This window comes from Contarinia nasturtii, unplaced genomic scaffold (genome assembly GCF_009176525.2).
Source record: "Contarinia nasturtii isolate CC-2019 unplaced genomic scaffold, AAFC_CNas_1.1 Cnas_scaffold_129, whole genome shotgun sequence".
NCBI classification, from domain to species: domain Eukaryota; kingdom Metazoa; phylum Arthropoda; class Insecta; order Diptera; family Cecidomyiidae; genus Contarinia; species Contarinia nasturtii.
Window position 1 is genome coordinate 10818483 of NW_022197486.1, and position 22969 is coordinate 10841451.

Sequence of the window (22969 nt, forward strand, 5' to 3'; positions counted from 1 at the left end):
GAGAGAGAGAGAGCGCGTACACGAAATCAATTCTCAGATAAAATACAAACGCTCGCAACATATTGAGAATGCATATATAGAGAAAATTGGCTACTCTCACAAAATGAATATTATATCAATCGGTTTGAATGTATGACGGGCGCTTCTGGAGTTAACACAGCTACATCAATTCCGTATTCGCGCATAATTCGGTCCACGTCGTTTGCAAATAAACCATTTTCCATTCACATTTAATTAACTAAAATCATTCAGTATTGATTTCATAATTCTTCCTCTTCTATGGTGTGATCGTCTCTTGGGGGATATGCGATGCAATGCGATGCGCATGATATTATATAAGTTGATCGTTGCGATGCCGTTTGTATATGTATGCCAGCTGCTAGCCAATTAACAATGTTCTTGTGCAAAAATTTTGAGCATTAGAAATATGTTGCTTTTTCTTTCCATGAAATACGCATCATTTCAATCGGATTAATTCTATTTCGAATTTTGAGAATGAGAGATGAACGAACGAACGAACGAAAAAAAAAACCAAAAATTTATGAACGTTTAATGCTGCCTAATGTTGCGGCACGATAATTGCATGCAATCGTTCTTTTATTAGGAATTACAATGTTGTTTCAACGTTGAAATGACGTCAGAGTTCGAGAGAGAAAGCGAGAAAAAAACGATTTGTAAGCGCGACCATTCGAAAAATTAGGTCGTTGCAAAATGTTTAGTTTTCGGTTGTCTTTTTTTTTCGAATACATCCGCGTCCAAATGTGAAATATTGTCAAATCAACAAACCGGAGAGAGTGTCCATTTTGCACATCGTAGCAGCGGCAATAGCACAAATTTCATTAAATTTAGCTCGTTTCTCCATCCGCACAAATGAATATAGAGATAAAATGAGCACTTCCATGTCACATTTTAAAATTGACAAACAAAAATAGTTCATAACACGGTGAAAAACGAATAGAAAAGAAAGACGGAGGGAGAGCAAGCAACAAATTGTGGCCTCTCTTTCTATCTGCATGCATCTATTGAGGTTTCTTTTTATTTTCGCTAAATTTTCATTCACACAACAACATTCATTACATTCAAATGAAAAACGTTTTACGTATTTTAGACTTTTCATTTGACTGCATGCATACTCTAGTCTTCTATGTGTGCATGTATTCACGTCCGGCCAAAAAGTTTACAACATAGTTCAATTTCTATGCAACAATTGTATGGATTAAATGAGAACATATCCGAAATGTAAAGTCCAATTTTCTTATGGTTTTACAAAGCGTAACAGATCAGCGCCCCGAATAACGAAACAACAGCAGAGAGATAAAAATACCGAATGGCTGAAATAAATTATTTCGCTGGAGTTATGCAGCAGCGTAAAACACTGTTGGTATTATTTTACGCGTTATATTTTCAAATATGTGGCGATCATCATGCTGCATGCGTGGCATTTATGTAAAATCGTTGTTGTTTTTGTTTTTATTCGCAGTGAAGGTAGTGCGCTTGTATGTGTTGCTGTAATAGTGTAAATAATAGACGCTTTGTACACATTTATCAAATTGTAGACGGTCGAACTTTGAGTTGCCACACGATTCATGAATTTATACGCACAAGAGATCGAGAGAATGTGTTGATCCAGGAAGATAGGAGCGATGTCAGATGCACATCGCTTGAAAATGTTAATCTTTTCTTATTCTTATTCTTTATTTTGTGTACATTTCCAGGCCACGGCAGAGGAAAAGAAGTTGGCAACTTTCCAATGCATCTTGATTGCTCGATTCATGTGATTTTATGCCAATCATCGCATTTTGACCGCGTACAACAAAATAAATTTGAATGAACGTTAGAGGGAGAGAGAGAGAGAGAGTTACACAAGATGAAATTGAGAGACAGTATCCGTGCCTGTGATGAAAGGAAAGAGCTATTGACGATGACGACAATATGGACACCAATGATACGCAACAGCAACTGCATCATTATCATCTAATTTTGCTGCACAGATATTCAAATGTCATGTAATGACATTTTAGAATTTTTGTCAGCTGTGTGTTCCGCTTTTTCCGTTCGTTGGTAATTTCAATTTTTTTTATCCAATTGTATCGTTAATTCTCCCGAATATATGAATGAATCGAGTGTGTGAAATGTGTTTTTCGGTAAATTTACGAACAGGTCCAAAATTATACGTTGTGCATCGAACGGACTCGATGTGATTTTGGCATACATCGAACGAAAAGAAAGAAAGAGAATAATTTGTTTGAAGCAGGTACATTGCGTATGAAGAAAATCTCTATTTCGATATTATGAATGAAGAAAATATGTTTTATTTGTCATTCAAACTGGAGAACGCAAAAATAAAATCATTTTTGATGAAAATGAGTAACGGCCGTAATATTTTAAAAGGAAACATGTAAATTTGAGTTCGGTTACTTTAACTTGGTTGACGAATGATTTAAACGAATGCAAAAGTGGTTCAGTGTACTGGAGATGCGTACCAAATTCAAATGAATTTCTTTTCGATAAAAGAACGAAAAAAAACATCGCATTCTGCACAGCTCCAAATAAAATTTAGTTCACGGTTAAAACATGACAAGTAAGGAATTTGCACAGAGAGCAAAACGAACGAACGAAAACTAAAACTAGAAGTGCATTATCACGCACATAAGTAAATTAAAATGCGAACAACGTTAGACTATGAACCTGTTCAATAGATAAAAAAAAATGTGGTGCGGTAGCCATCAAATCGGCTCTTTCGGTTCAAAACACGCATTTTTCATGCATGCACTCAACAGTACGCTTGCTGAGTTGATCCAGAACAGAAAAAAAGCATCATACAAATCATGTCGATAGCTTAAATACGTGTTACATTTTCAGAGCGCTACGGAGAAAGATATCGACAATCAATTGAAGACCAAATGTACACCAGTCCAAGTGAAAAATGCAAAAAATTATTTGACACTTGCACACACAATATATATATGTATGTATATTCAATTTTGCATTGGAATGTCTGAACTTTCGTGCAAAAGCGCTACGAAACCAAAACGACTAAAACAAGGTAAGGTGCACATTTCAAATCGACGGAGAGCTCGAAACAGGCAGAACAGAGAAATGTACATAACCAATTGCAACGAGAATCGATAACAAACAATTTTCGATGTTAACGTGAAGGACTAATAGAGCAAAAATAAAAAAAAATTATACAGTTTCTCGCCATTGATGTTTTATTTTATAAAAAAAGTCATTTCGATACCTTCTCTCTTTCTCTTGAATTTATCGGACCTCTATATCGTGATGTTGTTGTTAATGCACTCCGTTCATTTCAATATGAAAGATATATAATTCATGCGCAAGCAGAAGATAAAAAAAAAGAAAAGAAATATTTATGGTCAATGAAAGTGTGAATATTCAAAAACAAAGTTCCAAAGACGCGCTATGAAAGACGATGTGCGTTTTAAGTGATTTTCATCGAGTTATTCATTTATTGCACCAGTATTTACTCGATCATTTGCATTGAGCCGTTTTAGTTGTGGTTCACGAAAATCCGCGCTCAAATTCTTGATTACGAATTGTGTCGTGTGCGTTATTTATTACAAACGCTTTTCATAGACGAAAAAAAAAGAGCAGCGCTCAAATAACATTCTGAACATTAGCCAAATGTAACCTGATTTTGTTTTGTTCGAAAGTCATCGTTTGAAACTAGGGAGAGTTTTCGAATAACATGAGATTGCTTCATTAAAGCATGTTGAATATAACACACGTGCTTCAAATGAACTAAGAAGATGCTTGGCAAAAAAATAACATTTCGATCGAAGGTTATCAAGGGAAATACTCTCTCTAGCAGAAAGAACATAAGTGATATATGTATCGAGAGCTTGTTCACTTGATTCTCTTTCGCTCTCTTTAAATTGCATCCATTGTGTGTTGGAAGCGCACACATTTTTGGGTCGTTGAACTTTTGTCGCGACTGTCTACAAAGCAATTTACGCAACAATTTTATCATTATTCGATTCATTTCGATATATTCTCATTCTCCACAATGATATTTTCAATTGACTCATTTTCATTTGAGAGATAAATCATATATTACCACATTCGATATTGTCACATGCAAACGCGTGAAATATGCACCGCAAACGCACTTAGCGAAGGTCAAATTGTAGAAGACAACTATTAGTTGTACATCACAAGATGAATCTCTTTTTTTTTTCACCACATTCCAAGTAATTTAACATGGTTACATTTGTAGATTTATGCAATGTATTCACACAAATTAAGATTAGATGAATATGTGCCGTTGCGTTGCTTTTTCGTGATTCATTATCACGATGAGGAAGGCACATTTATTGAAGTCCATCTAACTAAAGAAAGAAACATTTTCTTTTCTAATATCATTAGGACAGTTATAACGTATTCGATTACATTTTAATAAACCGGTATCAAAAATGGAATCTATGTTGACCTTTTTATGTCTGGCCAAAAATTCGAGCATAACCATCGAATTGTGAAAACATTCATTTGATGTTTGATTGAAATAAAATTCAAATTAAGATTTTTTTAACAGCTCATTTGGATTAATAATGGCTCAGTTTTAGGTGAATGATGGTTGTTTTGATAAGAAACGAATGATAAACGACATGAATTCCAAAATCGAATCGAAATCTCACGAGTCACAGCGATTAGAATTATTCATGTTTTTGTTGTTGTTTCTTTGATTTGACATGTAGTTTAGAAACATTTCAACAACCATTCAAATAGAAAAACAGCTATGCTCACATGCGAACGAGCAGTTAGTGTGCATTTGGTATGTTTGTTGAAGAAAAGAGAGTGCTTAAAGTAGCCGGCAATTGAAAATTGGCTCTTTGTGTATATGTGTGTGCATGTGAATCAATATATCGATGCCCTTGCGAATTTCTGTGTGGCGGCTTTTCGGCCATTTCACTTTGATCTCATTTGTTTTGACTTCTTCGCTGTTGTTGTTGTTGTTTTTTTATATTCTTTGACTTTGTATATCTTGTTATATTATTTTGATCATTGTTTGCGCGCGCTCCATCCAAAAGAACGTGTTCTATTCGGGTATGTGTATTTTTTGCTGTTTTAATAGTGTCGCTCTATTATTTGCTTAAATTGTTGCATACCGTTTTTTTTGTCGTTTACACTCGGGCAAATTCTGCCTCTCTCATCACTTTTCACCGTTTTTTATATTCCGAATTTATTTTTATCATTTGCAATTTTCATTTTAATCATGTGTAATTTTGGTCATTTTTATAATTAGACGAATCGATGATACTTTTTGGTCGGATCCAATGTTTTGGGTTCTTATCGAGACATTTTTCCATTTGCGTGTGAAATTTTCCTGTCAACATTGCTTGAACAGTTCAATTTTTTGGGCAGACTTAAAGAAGCCCAATGAATATATTTGTAACGTAACAAATTCAAATGTATCTATTTCAAATGTTCAGATTTGTGTATATTTGCTTGTCTATGTCTTTCATCATATATGGCCTGACAATACTTTGCATTTTGGTGTGTAAAGGTGCGCAAGTAAAAAAATGTGGTGGTTTCCCGTGTGTCGAAGAAAGAGAACGAAGATTCTGGAATAGGAAAAAAAGAACTACCCAAACGCATGTACAATGCCGATGAAAATTTTCGTAAATCACTTTGGCTTCGGTTCGTAGTTGGCGGTGTCTTTTTGGTCAGTGTTGAGATGCGCGCGCGCGCGATGTCTGTTGTTATATTGCAATGAGCATCAATCGATTTGTATTAAATAGCCAACACAGCGAAAATTGTAAATGCAAGCGCAACAGATTCTTTCGGCCTCCTTCTGATGGATATAACATAACAATTTTCGTCGTTGGTAGAATGAACAACGGCGAGCGAATAAGCGAGTGAGCGAGTGCCTTGGTTTTTTTTCTCTTCTTCTTCTTTTTTTTCTTCTTACAATTGAATTTGTTGTGTGCTGTGTTCCGAATGGCAATTGCAATGTTTCTTTGTTGGGATGCGCAAAATGTTTGTGTTGCCTAGTTGTTATTGATGTATTTTGTGTTATTTTTATTGCCAACTCTTGCTCTCTTTCTCCGGTCCATGCACTCGTTTGCTCACACTCACTTGTTCGATTGAAGGTTTGTGTGTTGGACGCTCGCGTTCGGTGCACGTTTTGTCGGTATCACCGATAAATGTTCAAAAGATGCATATTTAGCAATTGCCAGGCAAAAATATGTTTTATTTGTATAGTTGAGCTTAAATTGATGTCGTGCTCTGTTCAAAACTGAAATGAAAGAAAGAAATAAAATACACACACATATATACTATTTTCAAACCATATACTAAACGTTGCCTATTGTCTACTATCAAACATTTCGACCGCGCAATGATGCGCTTACTACTCCAATCTGCACATCATTCTCGCTCTTTCTCTTTTCGAACTCGGCAAACAATTCATTTTCTCAATTTTCTTTTGGGATTTCGATTTTGGTTTCTTTTTCCGTTGTTGTTGCTATTACTGCGTGCTCTGTGTTCGTGTTTCGTTGCCTCATTCCTTATTTTCAATTGCCTCGCTTTGATATATGAATTAAGCATCAAGTCAGTTGTTCATGTTGCGCAATAATTTTTTTTTATTCTGTGTGATTTCTCATGCGAAGCCGGTGAGTGAGTGAGTGTGTGAGTCGGGTATGCGGCTTTCAGGATTTTATTTATGTCATTTTCAATGCATTTCATCGTTTTCCTTTTTTTTTCATTTGTTTTTCTCTTTCGATGCACGATGCACTCCGTATATAAGTGTACGCATTGCACTGCATGTATGTACACTTAATCGAGAGTACATCCCCACTTGGCAAGTGCATTTGCGATTTCGTCAAAAATTGAACAACACACTTTACGTTTTCGACAGGACAGACCAGCCAACCACTGTATCGAATGTATGTGCATTTGCATTTGAGATTGTACACAATACACAGATTTATCAGTCAATTTAAAATCAATTATTTTGCATATAGTTTGCATTTGTAACGGCGCACCATCCAACACAATTAAAGCCAACCACAACGCACGCTCTTTTCTTCTCTTCATCACTTGCTCACTTTTGGTCAAATGCATGCGAAACACCTTTGATGTTGACAACGTCATGTGCTCGGTGTAATTATTTTGATGATTATTCGTATTTGTGTGACACGTTCACATACAATCTTGATGCTCAATTTTGATGACACAAACAGATGACCGCACACCGAACCATATTGTCAAATTGACAGTTAATTTCAGCCACAGACCACAGATAACCCATAGATCTATGGCGGCTTTTTTTATAGCCACGAAGTCTAATTCAACATTGATTGGACCATGCCAATTTTTCATTTCGGGTCTCGCAACTTAACATCACTAGACTTTTTTTTCATTATGACACAGAGGGAATAAATCTTATTCTCATTATTAGAAAATTGCGCAACCACATTGGCATCATATCTCCAACCAGTGACCGGTTCGCGCATATTTCTATGCCTGATAGCTATGCTAAGCATAGCGGAGACGCAAGCCGCAACGCACCCGTCGCTATTCGATTCAAGCTATATTGTATGCGCACGGTCGTCTGCATAAACGAACATGTGCATTGTTCATATAGAGTGAACAGCGATGCGTCGGTTGCGTTTGCGGCTATGCTTGGCATATGTATGCTACCTAGCGTATTTAGGCAAACATAGAAATATGCGCGAACCGGTCACTGTCTCCAACCAATCAAATATATTTGAATTGATACGCGATTGTGTGGTTCATTTGATTTAGTTTTTGTTTTCCTTTATTTGCCGATTCTTATTGCTCTATTCAAATAGCAACTGTGGTCGCAACCATTTTTGCGCACCTTTGACAATGTGCCGACAATCGGACAACTATTCACCGATTTCCTACGATTTTTTATAAATGACATGAACGATTAGCCTCTTAGTTTGTTTTACATGTATGTGTGTCTTGGCGAAATGCTGACTGCCAAAACGATTTGTAGCCATGTCACACATACGTTCAGTGAACCATCAGTGACCTCTCAAACATATGCAAAAAACAAAATAATGAAAACATATCTTAAGACTAGCGCTTTTGTCACGCGTTTAGTGTGAGAAAAAGGATGAGATTTTTTGTTTATACTTTTTTCGTTCCTCAATTCCAATATCACCATTTCATTAATTATGTATGTAAATGTTTTCAGATTTGTTAAATGTTTGTAATCATCGATTATTAATTGAATTGAGCAACGAATTGTCAATTTATTGGATAACAATTCGAACAAAAAGAAAATCCGCAAATAATCGCCAATCAAATTATCCGAATGCCCTTTTACCATTCCAAATCAAGAGCAAAAAGACAATAAACATCAAAGAACAATGGGAACTTCAATTGTGTCGGCAACATAGCCTTTGAAGTGTACATTCCCAATTTCGTTTGTTGCAACAACTAAAAATGTTAGCTACAAGCATCCATCGAAAATCGAAGGACAATTACGAATGTTAAAACTATCTGAAAAGTCAATCCATTTCCATGAAAAATTTGAATATGACTTCGATACAAAATTTACGGTATTGAAGCGAGTTGGTGTGTACATAAAAATCGGTGGCCAATGTGAACTGAAGAAGAGAAAAAGGAAAAAAACGAAGAAGAAATACTCCAAGACATGATGAAACGAGAGTTACAGGATCAGTGTACAAATGAGGACACGGTGTGCGCATAACATAACAAAGCCTCAATAGATGATTCAACTGTTTTAAGTATAGAAAGAGTGAGAGAGTTGAAGAAAAAAGACACATCGATTCCTTCTTATTTTCTCATTGTCTTGTCACACAAATTGTTTTACACATTATATACATGCATGTCGATGGAATGGATTGCGGACTGCGCTCACGCGCGTGCAAAGGGACACACGGGCGCAACACACCGAATAATACACAATTGACACGAAATAAAAGCAAAACTTTTTGTTGCTTTCATTTTTGAGACGTTATAATAATGAACATAATCGATGTATTTGGGCCCCGGGATTGGGTATGAATAAGAGAAAAAGATAACCAAGATGAATCACCGAAACAAAAGAAAACAGCGTCAAATTAAAACCTATTGTAAAATATAAAAACGGCAACAGCAGCAACAATCGTCAACAATTGCAAGTGGAAAAAAAATGAAGTTCCAAATTGAGCGAAAAGAGAGAAGGAAGGCACGATTGAGTGAGGGATAGAGATGTAGAGAGAGCGATAGCTGAGAAAATCAACAGATATCGATGAGGATGACTCAAGTACTTTGAGAACACATTGAAGGCCATTGTGATGAGCATGTGTGTGAGTGTGTGCAGGCGCGCGTGAGCGAACGCGCATATCAATAATAATAAACAAACGTGTACGGCAAATGCACATTTGCAATGTAACACCACACTCAACACCATCGTGAAAGAAAGCGAATCAATTGTTAGTGTCGATTGTAACACACATGCCATGGGCAATGGAAAATGGCAATGACTACAACCATATGGCCATATACTAACTACACGCTTTTCTACGGCGGGATGATGATAAAGGAATGCCGCTTCTTTTGCCAAACAACTATAAAACCGCACATAATAAAGTACAATGATAACCATTTAAAGAATGGCAAACGGAACTCTCTTGCACCGATCGTCACATGCGCACACACAAATGAACTGACTGGAGAAAAGGGCCTTTCGAAGTCTGAAATGGTATGTGACAACATAACCGAGCCAAAGAACAAAACAAAAGAACCGGGGATATGGTAATTATGCATTACATCTCGAGCAGTCACGACGACAAACACACAACATGGATAAACCGAACAAAACAATGCCATGATCGCGTAACTCGACAGCACATACACAAGCGATTTGATTAGGCCCGAAAATGTGGCGAAAGAGAGATAGCAAGAACGAACAGGAGTTTAGAGATGAAGAAGAAGATGAAAAAAATTATACAAAGTGCGACGATGATGACACATTTGAGACAATGCTCTCCAATCCAAATTGCACCTCGCTTCAGCACACCGAATTTCCGGCTCCTTTGTTTCACCGTTCATGCACGCACCATATTGAATTGAGAGAACTCAGGTGTAAATAAATATAAATCACAAAAATTACACAGTCTTGTTTGAACACAACATTGTGTAAGGATATTATTTCTTCTCTTTTTTTTCTGCTGAAGTTTTTTTTTCGCTTTTTTCCCATGGAATCGATAAAGATTTGGATTTGATCGGTGACGAACGACTTAGTTTACATGACACACTTTTTCCATAGGAAAATCAGTGGTTATTGAATTGAGACCATCATTTGAAGAAAATTACTCAATTTGAATTACTCACTGGTCAGATGTAAATGGTCGACCGCATTTATAATTTCTTTAGAAAAAATGAAAAACAAAAAGAAATATTTAAATACAGAAATGGCTAGTTAAACTGGAACTATTTGATTTATTTATTACAATTCTCATCATTATAATTGTTTGCGCTCACACTCACTCAATCCATCTTTTATCCGTTTTATGTCCTTTGATTTGATTTCTATTTTCTGTTATGTTCGGATTGTTTCCAACCCGTTCGAACAATTGGCGCCTTTTGAAAGGCGCACGCACCATTTCTGCGCCTTTTAATGAAATGACGAGAAAAAGAATAAGCAACACATCGTATGACTCGTATTTCATTCGATTTTTCTTATGCTAAAATGCTAAGACCATACTTCTTCTTCGTTTGAATCTCCATTGTGCTGCGAAGATCCGCACAAAGAGGAACAAAAAATACCAAAAATGTAACGAATCTGCGCCTACTATGCTGTTTTTCGTACACGCTGTTTATATACGAATCATACGATGTGCTCGTTTATCCTTTTTCTCGTCATTTCATTAAAAGGCGCAGAAATGGTGCGTGCGCCTTTCAAAAGGCGCCGATTGTTCGAACGGGAACTTAAAAAAAATCACTTAAAACTTATAAGCTTTCCTTTACAATCACTTGATTTATCAGTATTTCTCTAATTTAAGAGAATGCTATCGAAAATGTGTCCATAATTGTGTTTATGTTCAGTGCATATATTTGGTAAAGTGTCCCATTTTATTGAACCCAATCCAAAATAGTTCAGTAATCATGTTGTTTTTATGTTTATTTTCTAGTTTTTGTGTACCGACGACCGAAAAACTTTTGATGATATGTTTATGCGATGGTAAAAGTTTTTCTAGCTCGAATTTGAAAGTTTGCATGAGCGTGTAGAAAATTGTTCCATATAAATTGTGTTGTCATTTGATTGGTTGCTTTAGGAAAAAAGAAATACATCCATAGATTTCCACTTAACTTGTTATGTTTCGCACTTTGTTTCTTTTTTATTCGTCAATGATGTTGATGATGTTGTCAACTTCTGGAATCCCTATAAAAATATGCGATGACACTTAAAGTAACTCCGAAGCGTGTAATTTCGCCACAACATGTAATACCGTGTATGTTTGTACAACTAAACTTATTACATTTTCGGGATTTTATGTGGCGTACTTAAGTTACATAGTTGGTGAGACTTATAGCGGAATTACTGATTATTATGCGAATTAGTAATTGACGTATACTTCGTATCATTCTTACTACATTCACGGTGCCACTACAATGAGAGGAAATAATTTCGCATACCCATGAAAAGTGTTCAGTTTATAGAGGCAATAAGAATAATCATCATTATTGACAGAGTGTTGAAGAGAAATTGAGAGAAATAGCAGCAAATAGTATTCATGCTTTTGACACATGTCACATGTAGTTAGCAATAATTTGCAACTCATGCTGTATGCATGGCATGCCTTACCATGCGAGAGCATTTCAGATTAGTATAGCCAGAAAATGGGTGCATAGCACCAGTTTTGACAGAACAATTCGCCGTTCAAATAATGTAATTTTCTATCTAATCCCAGCTCTATTGTGTGCATTAGCACACACAAAAACATAAGCCATTTTGCAGTGTTTGCCTTGATTAGATGCTATTTACGATTAGATGCTTAATCGAAAAAGTAAAATTGCAAACAATTGTAGAATTAATGCAACAAAATCTTTCATTCGTCCAGCACAATTTCGTTCGGTTCTATTCGAAATTCGTCAAAATTCAAGCAATTTAATTGAATCGATGCCATTTCATTTGCATACAACGATCGCATCCAATTAATCGGCAATATGTTGTGTACCAACAAATGAATTTATCTTTTCGAATGTCATCAATCAAATGGTTGTAACATTTTCATCAATTTAAAGGTGTTAATTGGAAGCAAAATTAGTTTTTGTGTTTGTACATTGTCCAAAGAAAAAATCATGTCAAATCGCAATTGTATTCTCGGTCTATTCTATTCTCTTAGTCTATTTCGATCGGTAACAAAAAATATAGAATGAAAAAAAGAGGGCGCAAAGGCGCACTATTGTTATTTTTTGTGTTACTGTACGATTAAATTAACGTAACAATTCATTTAAATTTGTTGAAATGCAATTATCGAGTTCATTTGTCGCTTGTGAAGCGGGAGTTTATAAACTTTATCATTTGCCCCGACAACGACAATGACGGCGTCGCCCCGTCAGACGATGCCGAAGACACATCATCGTTTGATGTATCCGAGAGGGTGCAAATATTCGCAATGAAAACAAGGAAAACAACGAACATATTGTATCAAAGTTACGCTCAATTTTATTCGTTCGACCTTCTCTCTTTCTTCCATTCGATTTTTGTGCTCGACTTTGTTGTTATCATCATTATTATTATTATTTGTATTTTATTGTTATTGCTTGTATTGCATTTATTATGATTATTCACTTTGAATTTTGTTAGTTGTTGTTTTCTTTGACAATTGTATTCCGCTGTTGCTGCTGCTGTTGCTGCTGCTGCCAATGATTGTGTGGAGTGTGGTGTGATGACAGTGGTACAGGGGAGATTTTTTTACAAGCAAGGGGTGAGACTGACTGCGTTCGATTCTATTCACACAACAAACGGACACTTGCCGTTTGACTAAGAGTTAAACAATACCGAACGAATATGTATTACATTTGCAATTTGTAAGTCCGCCATTCGCACACGCCCAACGAACAATGGAAAAGGGGATTCAATAACATTCCTATTTCCCAAAGAATTACAATCCAACACAACCACCGAAATCATAAACACTACATCTAGTTACAATCAAATCTAATTTGTGATTTTCCGACTCATGATTTTCAAGACATTCCAAAATCAGAATCGTTACTTCTGTTTTTGAAGTAAAATTATTGGTGAAATGATACGTCGTCGTTTCCATTTCACAATATGTTGTTGTTTAGGAATACAAGACATGCAATTTGCAAATACAAGATGTACAATGGAACAGAAAGAAAAACAAACGAGTGAACGTGAATTTGAAAATTCAAATCTTGAATTTCAAGGTGAAAAAAGCACCAAATTATATGAGAATTCACAAAATTTATTTTACGTTAAAGACAAACAATTTCAATTTGTAATTTGGTTTTTATTTTATTTTCTTGAATGTTGTGTTTTTTTTTTCGTTTCTTAAAAGCTCTTAACTATTTCAAGTCCAAGGAGTTGGCTACTTGTTCTCAGTCCCATTAGAAGAGCTGTCCATATAATATTGCGATGTTGTGAGTATTCCTGCGAAGCTTTTTCAGCCGCTTTAAGATGGCCATATAGAGGCTTGCGATGCTTTGTAATTCATTATTTTAGCTTTTAAATTATTTAGGTTGCCTTCTGGATTTCTCATTGCACCGTTAAATGGTTGAACAAGTAACTTTGTTACCATGACAAAAGATTCTTTTTTAAACTATATCTGATTGAATTCTTCAAATTTACTATTCAATTTTTGGTGCGTTGTTTTCATGCTCATCTTCAAGTCTCGATCAACATTTTGTATAAGCTTTAATGTTCTTACAATTTGCGGTTGTGTAATGGTTTGCCAAAGTGTGAATAGTGGTTTTAGCTCTTTTATCCAGTCTTTTGTCTTTTTAATAATCGCCTTAGCTCTCTAATGAAATCTTTCGACAACTATGCCGTAGGTTTTCCCATCCAATTCAATTCGTTAAAAGATGAAATTAAATACATTTAGGCTAAATGATTTAGCTAAAGATAAGAGTTAGCTTAAATGGTTAAAATATCGGTAATGGTAGAAATATTCTCAAACAACTTTCAGATTCGATTTACAACATTCTAAAACAGATTTTATTCTTTGAAAAATGTCGAATGTACATTACAAATAAATATTAATATTATTTGAAATAATAACATCTGTAAAACTGAAAGTGATTTCAATTTATTTTTTTCTGGTCAAATTGGGTCTTGAAGCAACTCGTTCTCTCTTCTGTCCTGATGATGCTCCTGATCCAGATTCAATTATGAGTTGATTAAAGTTGATTAAACTGTGTAATTACAAATAACTGTGTAATGTACAGGGTTCAATTGTATCTCTTAATGCCATAAGGAAATTGACCCATATCTTACGTTGTTTCTGATATTCATTTAATATACTCTCAATTATTTTCAAAGTTTGCCATAGCTCTGTTTGAATTTTTTTTATATGATTTAACTTGCCTTCCAATGACATATATATTACATGAGATTGGGTATTTCTGAATGTCTCTGTTTTGATACAAGTTCCGAGAAATTCTTCAATTTCCTTCTTAAAGGCTGCTTTCGTTGGCTTAATCTTTGAAAATTCAATTTTGATTAAACTTAGTAAATGCTTATGAATTTTTTTCATATCATTCAAGTTTTTAGTGACTTTTGTCAAATGTGAATTTTCAATTTTTTTATCACACCAATTCATATATTTGGATTCAGATTCGATGGACTGTTTAACAGTTGAACCCATTCTGAGTTGACTACCAATACTGTTGCATAAGTTGTGAACTTCCGGTTGTTTGCTTAAAATATCCTGTGTATCTGAGAAAATCGTAGTACGATCATCCACAGAAAGAGACTGACCGAGTTGATTCACATGAAATTCGACGTTAATTATGATTAATGAGTTTAATGCTTCCTCAATTTGGGGTTCTTTAATGTCTTGCCATAGTGTGAACAGTGGTTTCAACTCTTTTGTCCAGTCTTTTGTTTTTTTGTCTGTTATCCAAGCTTTGGAATGGAATTTAGAGACAAATGTACCGTGAGTGACTTCTCCGCAAATCTTCATTAAAAAATAGAATAAACGAGATAAATGAAGGAAATTAAAAAAAAAAACATATTCTAGTTTTGAGTAACGAAGAAAAAACAATTAAAAAATAGACAATAATTCTGAATTATTTGTATTGAAATAAAAATCGAAAGAAATAATAATATTTGTTTACCTCGTCAAACACAAAAAATGTTTGAAAAATGACAACGAAAAAGTATTTCATTATTCCAGAATTGGATTATTATTTTGAATAGAAGCGATCGCACTGTATTTTCACCAACTACAGAGAATTAATTTGAAGCCCCCATTTTATACTCAATTCAAAACAACATCTGGTATGCACACGTGTATGTGAAAGATAACGCGTGAATTAAGTGGAATTTTTGTTTGATAATTTTAAAAAGTGAAATCTTACCAGGGGGACGCGCGCTTGCAAACCTATATAGAGATTTGGTACCATTTAGTGCCAAAAAATGTAAATTGGTGCTCAACTCGGTGACATGAAATGGGGGTTATTGTTTTGGGGTTAGGGCTAGTTTTTTTCAAATCTTTAAAGAAGCTTAAAAAGTTGAATACTGAAGAGTTTAATGTTGAATGTCGAATTTTTTAGGAGTTGTAAAAATGATCCCCTTTCTCTGGTGCTTCGAAAAACATTTATTACGTCAACTGCCGTAGATCGTATCAACAATGGAAAAGTCTAGAGATTGTCCTAGCTAGTTTCTGAACACCTGTGAAACGTTTTCAAATTATTGATCGAAAACAATCTTCTACTTGTTTCAAAAACAAAAATATCAAAACAAGTGACAAATATTTGAGAAATTTTATTTCTTGAGCTAGGCGAGCTTATTTGAAAAAAACATTTGGATATTGAGATAAATTTAAGCAATTGTTTCAATGAAATTAACAACCCATCTTATCTAGTTATTTTTTATCAAAATAAATTCAGCAGATGAACTAAAATATCGTTATTTCCATTTCTTTTAGAAGAAACCAATGTAAGCTAATGTTGTTTGTAGCCTTTGTTATCCATAAGAATATCAGCCCATGCGTTGCGCTGTGAATAGTATTTCCGTAAGACTTCCTCACTATGTTTAAGACGATTCCACACTAATTCCTGGGATTGCTTATATCGAACTATGATTTCTTTCAAACTGCTCAGTTTGTCTTTTGGATCTATGCAATTATTGAATATATTCACAATTTTCTGCGTATTCGTTTTGAATGTCTCTTTAGCTGCATTCACGTCATTCATTGATCTTGCGAATTCGTCATGCAAATCTTCAAGAATGGTTTCCATAATGGGTAAGCTTTGTTCAATGTTTCTCACATGCAATGGATCAAGACTTGTTTTTTGCCAAGCATTATATACTTTATCCGGATGATGAATTGGTTGTACAGCAGTTGAATCGATTCTAATTTGCCTACTGATATTGGTGCACAATTTATTCACATCGCATTGAACTTTTAAAATATGTTTCGTCTCAGCGAGAATCGTTGTGACAACACTATTTTTTGGGACTTTTTTTAGTAAATTAACTATAGGTGTTTCGATATTAATTATTATGTACGAATGTAAGACTTTTTCAATCATATTGTCTGTGACGTCATCACAGAGTATAAACAATGGCTCCAACCTTGATTTCCAATCGACGTCTACACCTTCGTCTGCCTTTCTTGCTTTTTCAGCAAACTTTTCAACGATTGTCTTATAGGTTATCGTCCCAGAAATCTGTTCACAGAAAAGCGTACAAAAAATAAACAAATATTTTATTGATTTTATTGATTTCTATCGATTGAATCAATTTTACCTTATCGACTAAAATCGACAGTAGCATCAAAATAAGTAAATTTTTCATTGTTTTCAGTTTCGCGACTAATCAAATAATAATTATAAATTCGATTGAAGTGTCTAGATGAATCCGCAAAATTTGAAAAATTCGTAAACAAACATTTTGGTATCTTCTACGCCTCACATATAAATTATATGATATAATATCGAATTGTTCAAATTCGGATAAATTTTTTTGTTACTTTCCGTAAATTAGAAAATTTGATCTAGCGGTTTGTAGTGGAACCCCACTGTGTTCATTTTTATTTCGACTTATTAGGCGAATGTTTATTTCAGTCAATGTCGGAATATGATGGCGTTTTATTTTCAACCAAAAGTATGTTTTAGCGTAGATGGCGCTGATTTAAATGGACATTTGTATGTATAGACGGTGGCGACGCCCTCCTCAATTAAACACTTAACTACAGCGTTTCCAATCGTTGATTTCATTGTAAATAAAATATTAGCCTGTATGAGCTCTACCTTAACAGAATGTAAAAAATGGTTGTTCGAAAATTTCATACGTTAATGTCAGAGCGGCAAAAATAATTGAATGAGCTCATCTTGATGAGCAAAAGATATAAAATAAAACGGACAAAAGGACCTTATCAAATCTATATGGTTTTCTCTGTCACTGCCAAGGAAATTCACATTTGAGTTTGACAAACTATGTAACTGTGAAACTTTTGGTATTGTTCTTTATTTTGATATTTGTACAATATTTATATAATATGTATTAACACAATATGATTGAAGTCGATTTGGAAAATACTATATTAAAAAATATTGAAATCGAAATTATTATTCCTTTGCAATTCCGGCAATTTTCCGAAATTGATTCTTTCCCATTTCCAATATTCTTGGCTTTCGTTCCTGCAGTACCATTGGCCTTTTTTCAATTGCTGATTTGAATGACAATAAGAATTCTGTCCATAAATAGCGCTGACGAAAATACTCATCCAAAACTTTTTCAGCATTTACAAGATGTTTCCATACATCGTCCTGTATCTTCTTATAGTGATCTATTGCCGATTTTAATTCTTTCACTTCTGACTTTGGATTTTTGCAATTTTGGAATGTATCCAAAATTGCAAGTGTTTCATTTGCAAAACTTGCTTTTGTTTTTCTCACATTTTCCACATCATCTACGAAAAGATCGTGCAAATCTTTATGAATTGATTTCATAATGCCTAATTTTTGTTCAACTTTTAATATGAATAGATTTTCGATCTTTTTAAATTCAAATTTTCTGTATATTCTTTCATCGTAAAATGGTGAGTGGGCCGTTGACGATTGGACATTTTTTTGAATAACAGCACCCAACTCGTTTATCTTCCATTGGTTTCCTATGATTTCCTTGATGTCATTTCGCACCAGTAAAGCTGTTTTATCTTTTGGTGAAAGACTAGCTAAAGCCGCATCTACAGCTGTTTCTAAGTTATTTATCATATAGCGTTCGCCCAATATGGGTTCAAGATATGGAAGTCGTTCAAAAAGTGAGAACAACGGTGTAAGCTCTGCAATCCAATTGTGTTTTATTTCTCGATCAAGTGCGTCTATTTTACGATGAAATTTATCAATAATTGTGGCGTAGGTCACTTCTCCACATGCCTGTTTGGAGAAACGGACAAATTTTGGATTTTAATGTATTGTACAATAAAATATGATTGAATATTCAATCATTTGAAGCAACTCTTACTTTTTCAAACACATAAATCGCCAGGAATATTACAATGAAAATTTGTCGCATCGTTTCGGTTCAACTTTATTTTGTATTCGACTGAAATTTAAAATTAACTGCAATGTATAGTATGTTTGAGCCGTTTTATATAGAAAAAAACTTTTTGCAAAAAAAAATGTTTCTAAAACGAAGCAAAAAAAAAAATGAAAATATAAAGTTATTAAAATATGTTCATTGAACAACTGCTTTCAGTAAGTCGTTGTTGATTTAATAGAAATATTCCTTGAATAATTGTCATGAAACTTTATTGTTCCCGGGTGGAAAAAAGTGGCTAAGTTACTAATAGTAACTTACTATTGACTATAAGTGACTATAGTTAGCTATTTTCATGAATTTTAAATTTTGTATGGAAAACAATCGACTATAGTTACTCAGTCAGCCAGGCAATTATTTTGGGACGTCTTGACTATCGGGTGGCTATGATTATTGTCAACTATAGTAAGCTGTTGCAGTTAACCAAAGCTTACTTTAATTGATTGAATTTAACTAAATTTAGCAAAGGTTACTTGTTTTTACAATCAATAGTCGGTCAGTTTGTCCCAAAATAGTCAGTCACTTTTTTTGTACACGGGTTTGTATTAAAATTACCCGAAATTACCTATCTGTTTTTAAAACAGTGTGTAATGCGCACATATCCCCAGGAGATTAAAAAAAACAAATATTTATCGTTGCTACGCATAGCATCATCATCGCGACATCGTAAATTTTCACAAAAATTTCCTTCAAATATACAATTTATAAAATTATTATATTGACGTAATAATACAGTATACGTACAACAAGAACAAGTAAGTTATTTGTGTCAGCGACAGAATATTCAGACTGTCACATGTATACAACAACAATAGCATTGTTTATAAAAGCCTATAGTTGTGAACATAGTATAACGTTTTATTGTGATTTTGGCAAATCAATACGATTACGTCGTAAAAGATGTCGTAACTATCAAATTTAGGGACCATTTTTTGTTCGGACTAGTAACTTGATTTTCAAGTAAGTTCCAATATTTTAGTGCATCAATAAACTCCATCCACATTTAGACTGAATTCTGTTTACTATACGTTTTGTGTTACAAAAAGAATATAAATGAATAAATAATTGTTAAAGTTTTTTTTTATTTTTCTATGACAAATTACATTGTTTCTAACTGACTAGATAACCTTCAACTCCTGATAGAAAATTGGCCCATGCATTGCGCTGTGCATTGTATTTTATTAAAATGTTTTCAATATTTTTTAGAAGTTTCCAAACTCGGTCCTGAGACTGTTTTAAATGTAACATAGCGCCTTTCAGTTTACTTAATTTACTAGTCGAAGCATCATTGAATGCACTCAAGACGGCACCAGTTTCGGATGCAAAAACTTCTTTTGCGACGTCTGCCTTATTCAATTCATCTATGAATTTGGTTTTAAAATCTTTGTGAATTTTGTGCATATATGAAATGCTTTGCTGAATCTTTTTCACATGCGTTTGGTTCAATGGAATATGTTCGCGGTTTCGGTATTCGACAACAACAGGTGGCGGAATTGACGATACAGTATCGTGTCTGAGTTTAGAACTTAGTTCACTACATAAATTATTTACTTGATTTTGATTCATCAAAACTGTTCTAGTGTATGCGACAATTGCCAAAGCATCAGCATTATTCTCAGGCACTTGCTCTAGGAAATTGTCTATGGGACTCTGCAAGTTAACAATTATGAAGGAATGAAATATTTTCTCAATTAAAGATTCGGTGAATTTTTCATAGATTGTAAATAGTGGCGTTAACTCCTTTGACCAATTGGCTTGTTTGATTTCTTTGACATTTTTTGCTTTGTCATTAAAAGTTTGAACTAATTTTCCGTACGTAACTTCACTGGAGACCTAATTGGTAGAAATAAAAATATAGAGATTGTGTAAATATTTTATTGAACTAAGGAATATTACAAGCTAAAGTGTATTCCTTTCTTTTTTTTCCAATTTTCAAATATTCTCAATTAATCATCAATAATAAACTATATCAACAAATCAATTCCAATTCTATAGCAGAGATGTTATTGGCATCGCGGGCACTTTTTGTGTAAATGCTGCTCTTTCTTGTATTCACGTGCGACTCTTGAAGAATCATCAGGAATGCTAGTGCTTGCACGTGTCCGGTGCCAATAACAACTCTGTTCGAGAGACAACAATGTTTGCAATTTTGACCGATACCCGACAATGTCGGGCCGACATCCAATCACCAATTATCGGTATTGATTAGTCTTAGAAATCAATTACTTGGTATCGGGCCTATAAAACTGGCCCACACTCATAGAGTCTATGACATGGACAATAAATAAAAATATTCATTCGTTTAATTTCGCCACCAAACTTTCAACTTTAAAGAAAAAAATACTATCTATTACTAAAGTAAATCACCTCGTTGAATATAAATATTGCCAAACATATAAGCAGTAAAAATGGCTTCATTATTTCAGTGAGATGGATCGCACAATGCAATCGCTTTTAACCAAAATCGAAATCTAACTGAAATAGGTTGGTCTACGATCATGAGCATTTATACACAAGTTTTATCTATCAAATAATGTGCGCAGAAGTTAAATTAGAATATGTGCTTTTCTCTTGAAAAGTTGCAAAAAAAAACATTTAAGTTTTCAATATTCAAAATATGTTTCAATTGTCACGTCAATTCGAATTTTTTTATCAAATTGTCATTCAAAAGACGTCAACAATTATTCTTATAAAAAATATAATTTATTATCTCAATAATGAATATGCAACACATTTCTAACCCAGCAATACGATATTCGTGTGAAATTCATTGCTACCAATACAAATTGAATATCAAGACATGAATTTCCGCAAGCTTTGTTCATAATTGAAAGAAAAAGGTAAAAGTAAAGCTGCAAGGTAAGAATTATAAACGTTGATTTATTAAGAATAATTAAACAAGCGTCACAAATTCGATTCAATAAGTTGGAAGTAATGAAAGAATTGTGGTGTCGATGCTTCGATATTTATGATCTACTTCTGCGAAGCACTTTAGTTAATTTATTCAATTGCTTTCCCATCAACCCCGAGCTCGTACCCGTTGGCAGCGATTTCGATTTTCGATCATTGTGCTGAAGTTGTTGTGGATTTGTGTCAAGTGCAAGTCGAATGGCCAATAAAAATTCGATCCATAGTTTACGAAGCTTATTATACTCTGTCACTAGTAAATCTTTAACCATTTTCAAATGATCCCAAACCAAAGTCTGTGCCCCTCGATAGCTAGATATGATGCCGCCCAATATGCTTAGATTCTTATTTGGATTTTCAATATTAGTGAATCTATCAACAAGTGATGTGGTTGCTTTTGTGAAAAGTTCTTTTGCTGATTTCACTTGATTCAATACATTCATGATTTTTTCGGAGAAATCGTTATATTGTGTTTGCATTCTTTCCAAATTTCTTTCAACCATTTTTACATGGGATTTCGTAAGTGCGGTTTTTTCTCTGCTTCTGAATTCCAAATCGGCAAAAATGCTCATCGAGGCTATCGAATCGTTTGCAAAGATGGCACGTATTTCATCACCCAACTTGTTGACGCTGTGCTGATTTCTCAAAATTCCTCTAAAATCTGCGACAGAGTGTATTACAATACTCTCTTGGTCTACCGCATCAAATACTTTAAGCACTGGAGTTGAAATATGCGATATATTTTGCGGTTGTAATGTTTCATCCAACACATTTTCAGCAACTTGAAGTGTGAATAGAGGTAATAGTTTTTCTTTCCAATCAATATTTGTGGCCGGGTTGCTTGCTTTAGCTTTTATACTAAATCGATCTACTATTGTCTCGTACGTACTACGTAGTTTGCCCCAGAACCCCTTTAATGTGGTACTATTCGAATAATAAAAAGCAGAAGACACAAATATTTCTATTCTAAAAATGATTTACGTCATTTTTACCTCGTCAAATAACAAAACCACCAGAAATATCAATAGTGGATATTGTCTCATTTTTATCGTTGTAATAGACGCTTGGTAATTTGCCGAATTCACATATGTAACTGAAATAAATAAGAACATTTGACTTATATAGGGAAAGTCTTACGCAAATTATACATAGGCCAAATGTGTAGTTTTTAAGTATCAAACTGAGAAAAAAATCATTTTTAATTCGAATATTCATGAGTTTTACCGTTTTTATGATTTTTTTTTTTATTTAGAATATGCAAATTTTGAATGATACACGACAGCTTCAATTCTTAACCATTGAAGTACAGTTTTCATAGCTGCAGAA

At 34.1% G+C, this 22969-nt stretch overlaps 4 protein-coding genes and 1 long non-coding RNA gene across 5 annotated transcripts; all 5 read right to left on the reverse strand.

Annotated features, from left to right (window-relative positions):
- Positions 1 to 14157: 14157 nt before the first annotated feature.
- On the reverse strand, positions 14158 to 15431 carry LOC116345340. The gene is made up of 2 exons (XM_031774615.1): positions 15307 to 15431; positions 14158 to 15146 (listed from the first exon to the last, which is right to left on the reverse strand). Exons 1-2 carry the CDS (start codon positions 15355 to 15357, stop codon positions 14391 to 14393), a joined length of 807 nt encoding a protein of 268 aa, XP_031630475.1. The 5' UTR covers positions 15358 to 15431; the 3' UTR covers positions 14158 to 14390.
- Positions 15432 to 15935: 504 nt separating this feature from the next.
- On the reverse strand, positions 15936 to 17040 carry LOC116347337. The gene is made up of 2 exons (XM_031777899.1): positions 16943 to 17040; positions 15936 to 16863 (listed from the first exon to the last, which is right to left on the reverse strand). Exons 1-2 carry the CDS (start codon positions 16988 to 16990, stop codon positions 16135 to 16137), a joined length of 777 nt encoding a protein of 258 aa, XP_031633759.1. The 5' UTR covers positions 16991 to 17040; the 3' UTR covers positions 15936 to 16134.
- A 594-nt stretch (positions 17041 to 17634) lies between these two features.
- On the reverse strand, positions 17635 to 18831 carry LOC116346488. Its single transcript, XM_031776570.1, has 2 exons — positions 18662 to 18831; positions 17635 to 18573 (listed from the first exon to the last, which is right to left on the reverse strand). The coding sequence occupies exons 1-2, from the start codon at positions 18710 to 18712 to the stop codon at positions 17764 to 17766; spliced, it is 861 nt and encodes a 286-aa protein (XP_031632430.1). The 5' UTR covers positions 18713 to 18831; the 3' UTR covers positions 17635 to 17763.
- Positions 18832 to 19796: 965 nt separating this feature from the next.
- Positions 19797 to 21226, reverse strand: LOC116346329. Its single transcript, XM_031776313.1, has 2 exons — positions 21104 to 21226; positions 19797 to 20569 (listed from the first exon to the last, which is right to left on the reverse strand). Exons 1-2 carry the CDS (start codon positions 21152 to 21154, stop codon positions 19847 to 19849), a joined length of 774 nt encoding a protein of 257 aa, XP_031632173.1. The 5' UTR covers positions 21155 to 21226; the 3' UTR covers positions 19797 to 19846.
- A 1306-nt stretch (positions 21227 to 22532) lies between these two features.
- LOC116345947 lies at positions 22533 to 22963 on the reverse strand. Its single transcript, XR_004201542.1, has 3 exons — positions 22868 to 22963; positions 22636 to 22736; positions 22533 to 22567 (listed from the first exon to the last, which is right to left on the reverse strand). It is a non-coding gene; the product is annotated as an uncharacterized LOC116345947 (long non-coding RNA).
- Positions 22964 to 22969: the final 6 nt, after the last annotated feature.

Coding starts and splice junctions, on each gene's coding strand:
- LOC116347337 (XM_031777899.1), bottom strand. CDS start 16,990: ATGAAAAATTTACTTATTTTGATGCTACTGTCGATTTTAGTCGATAAG. Junction 16,864..16,942: donor TGTCGATTTTAGTCGATAAG/GTAAAATTGATT, acceptor TTCTGTGAACAG/ATTTCTGGGACGATAACCTA.
- LOC116346488 (XM_031776570.1), bottom strand. CDS start 18,712: ATGCGACAAATTTTCATTGTAATATTCCTGGCGATTTATGTGTTTGAA. Junction 18,574..18,661: donor CGATTTATGTGTTTGAAAAA/GTAAGAGTTGCT, acceptor TTCTCCAAACAG/GCATGTGGAGAAGTGACCTA.
- LOC116345340 (XM_031774615.1), bottom strand. CDS start 15,357: ATGAAATACTTTTTCGTTGTCATTTTTCAAACATTTTTTGTGTTTGAC. Junction 15,147..15,306: donor CATTTTTTGTGTTTGACGAG/GTAAACAAATAT, acceptor TTTTTAATGAAG/ATTTGCGGAGAAGTCACTCA.
- LOC116346329 (XM_031776313.1), bottom strand. CDS start 21,154: ATGAAGCCATTTTTACTGCTTATATGTTTGGCAATATTTATATTCAAC. Junction 20,570..21,103: donor CAATATTTATATTCAACGAG/GTGATTTACTTT, acceptor TCTACCAATTAG/GTCTCCAGTGAAGTTACGTA.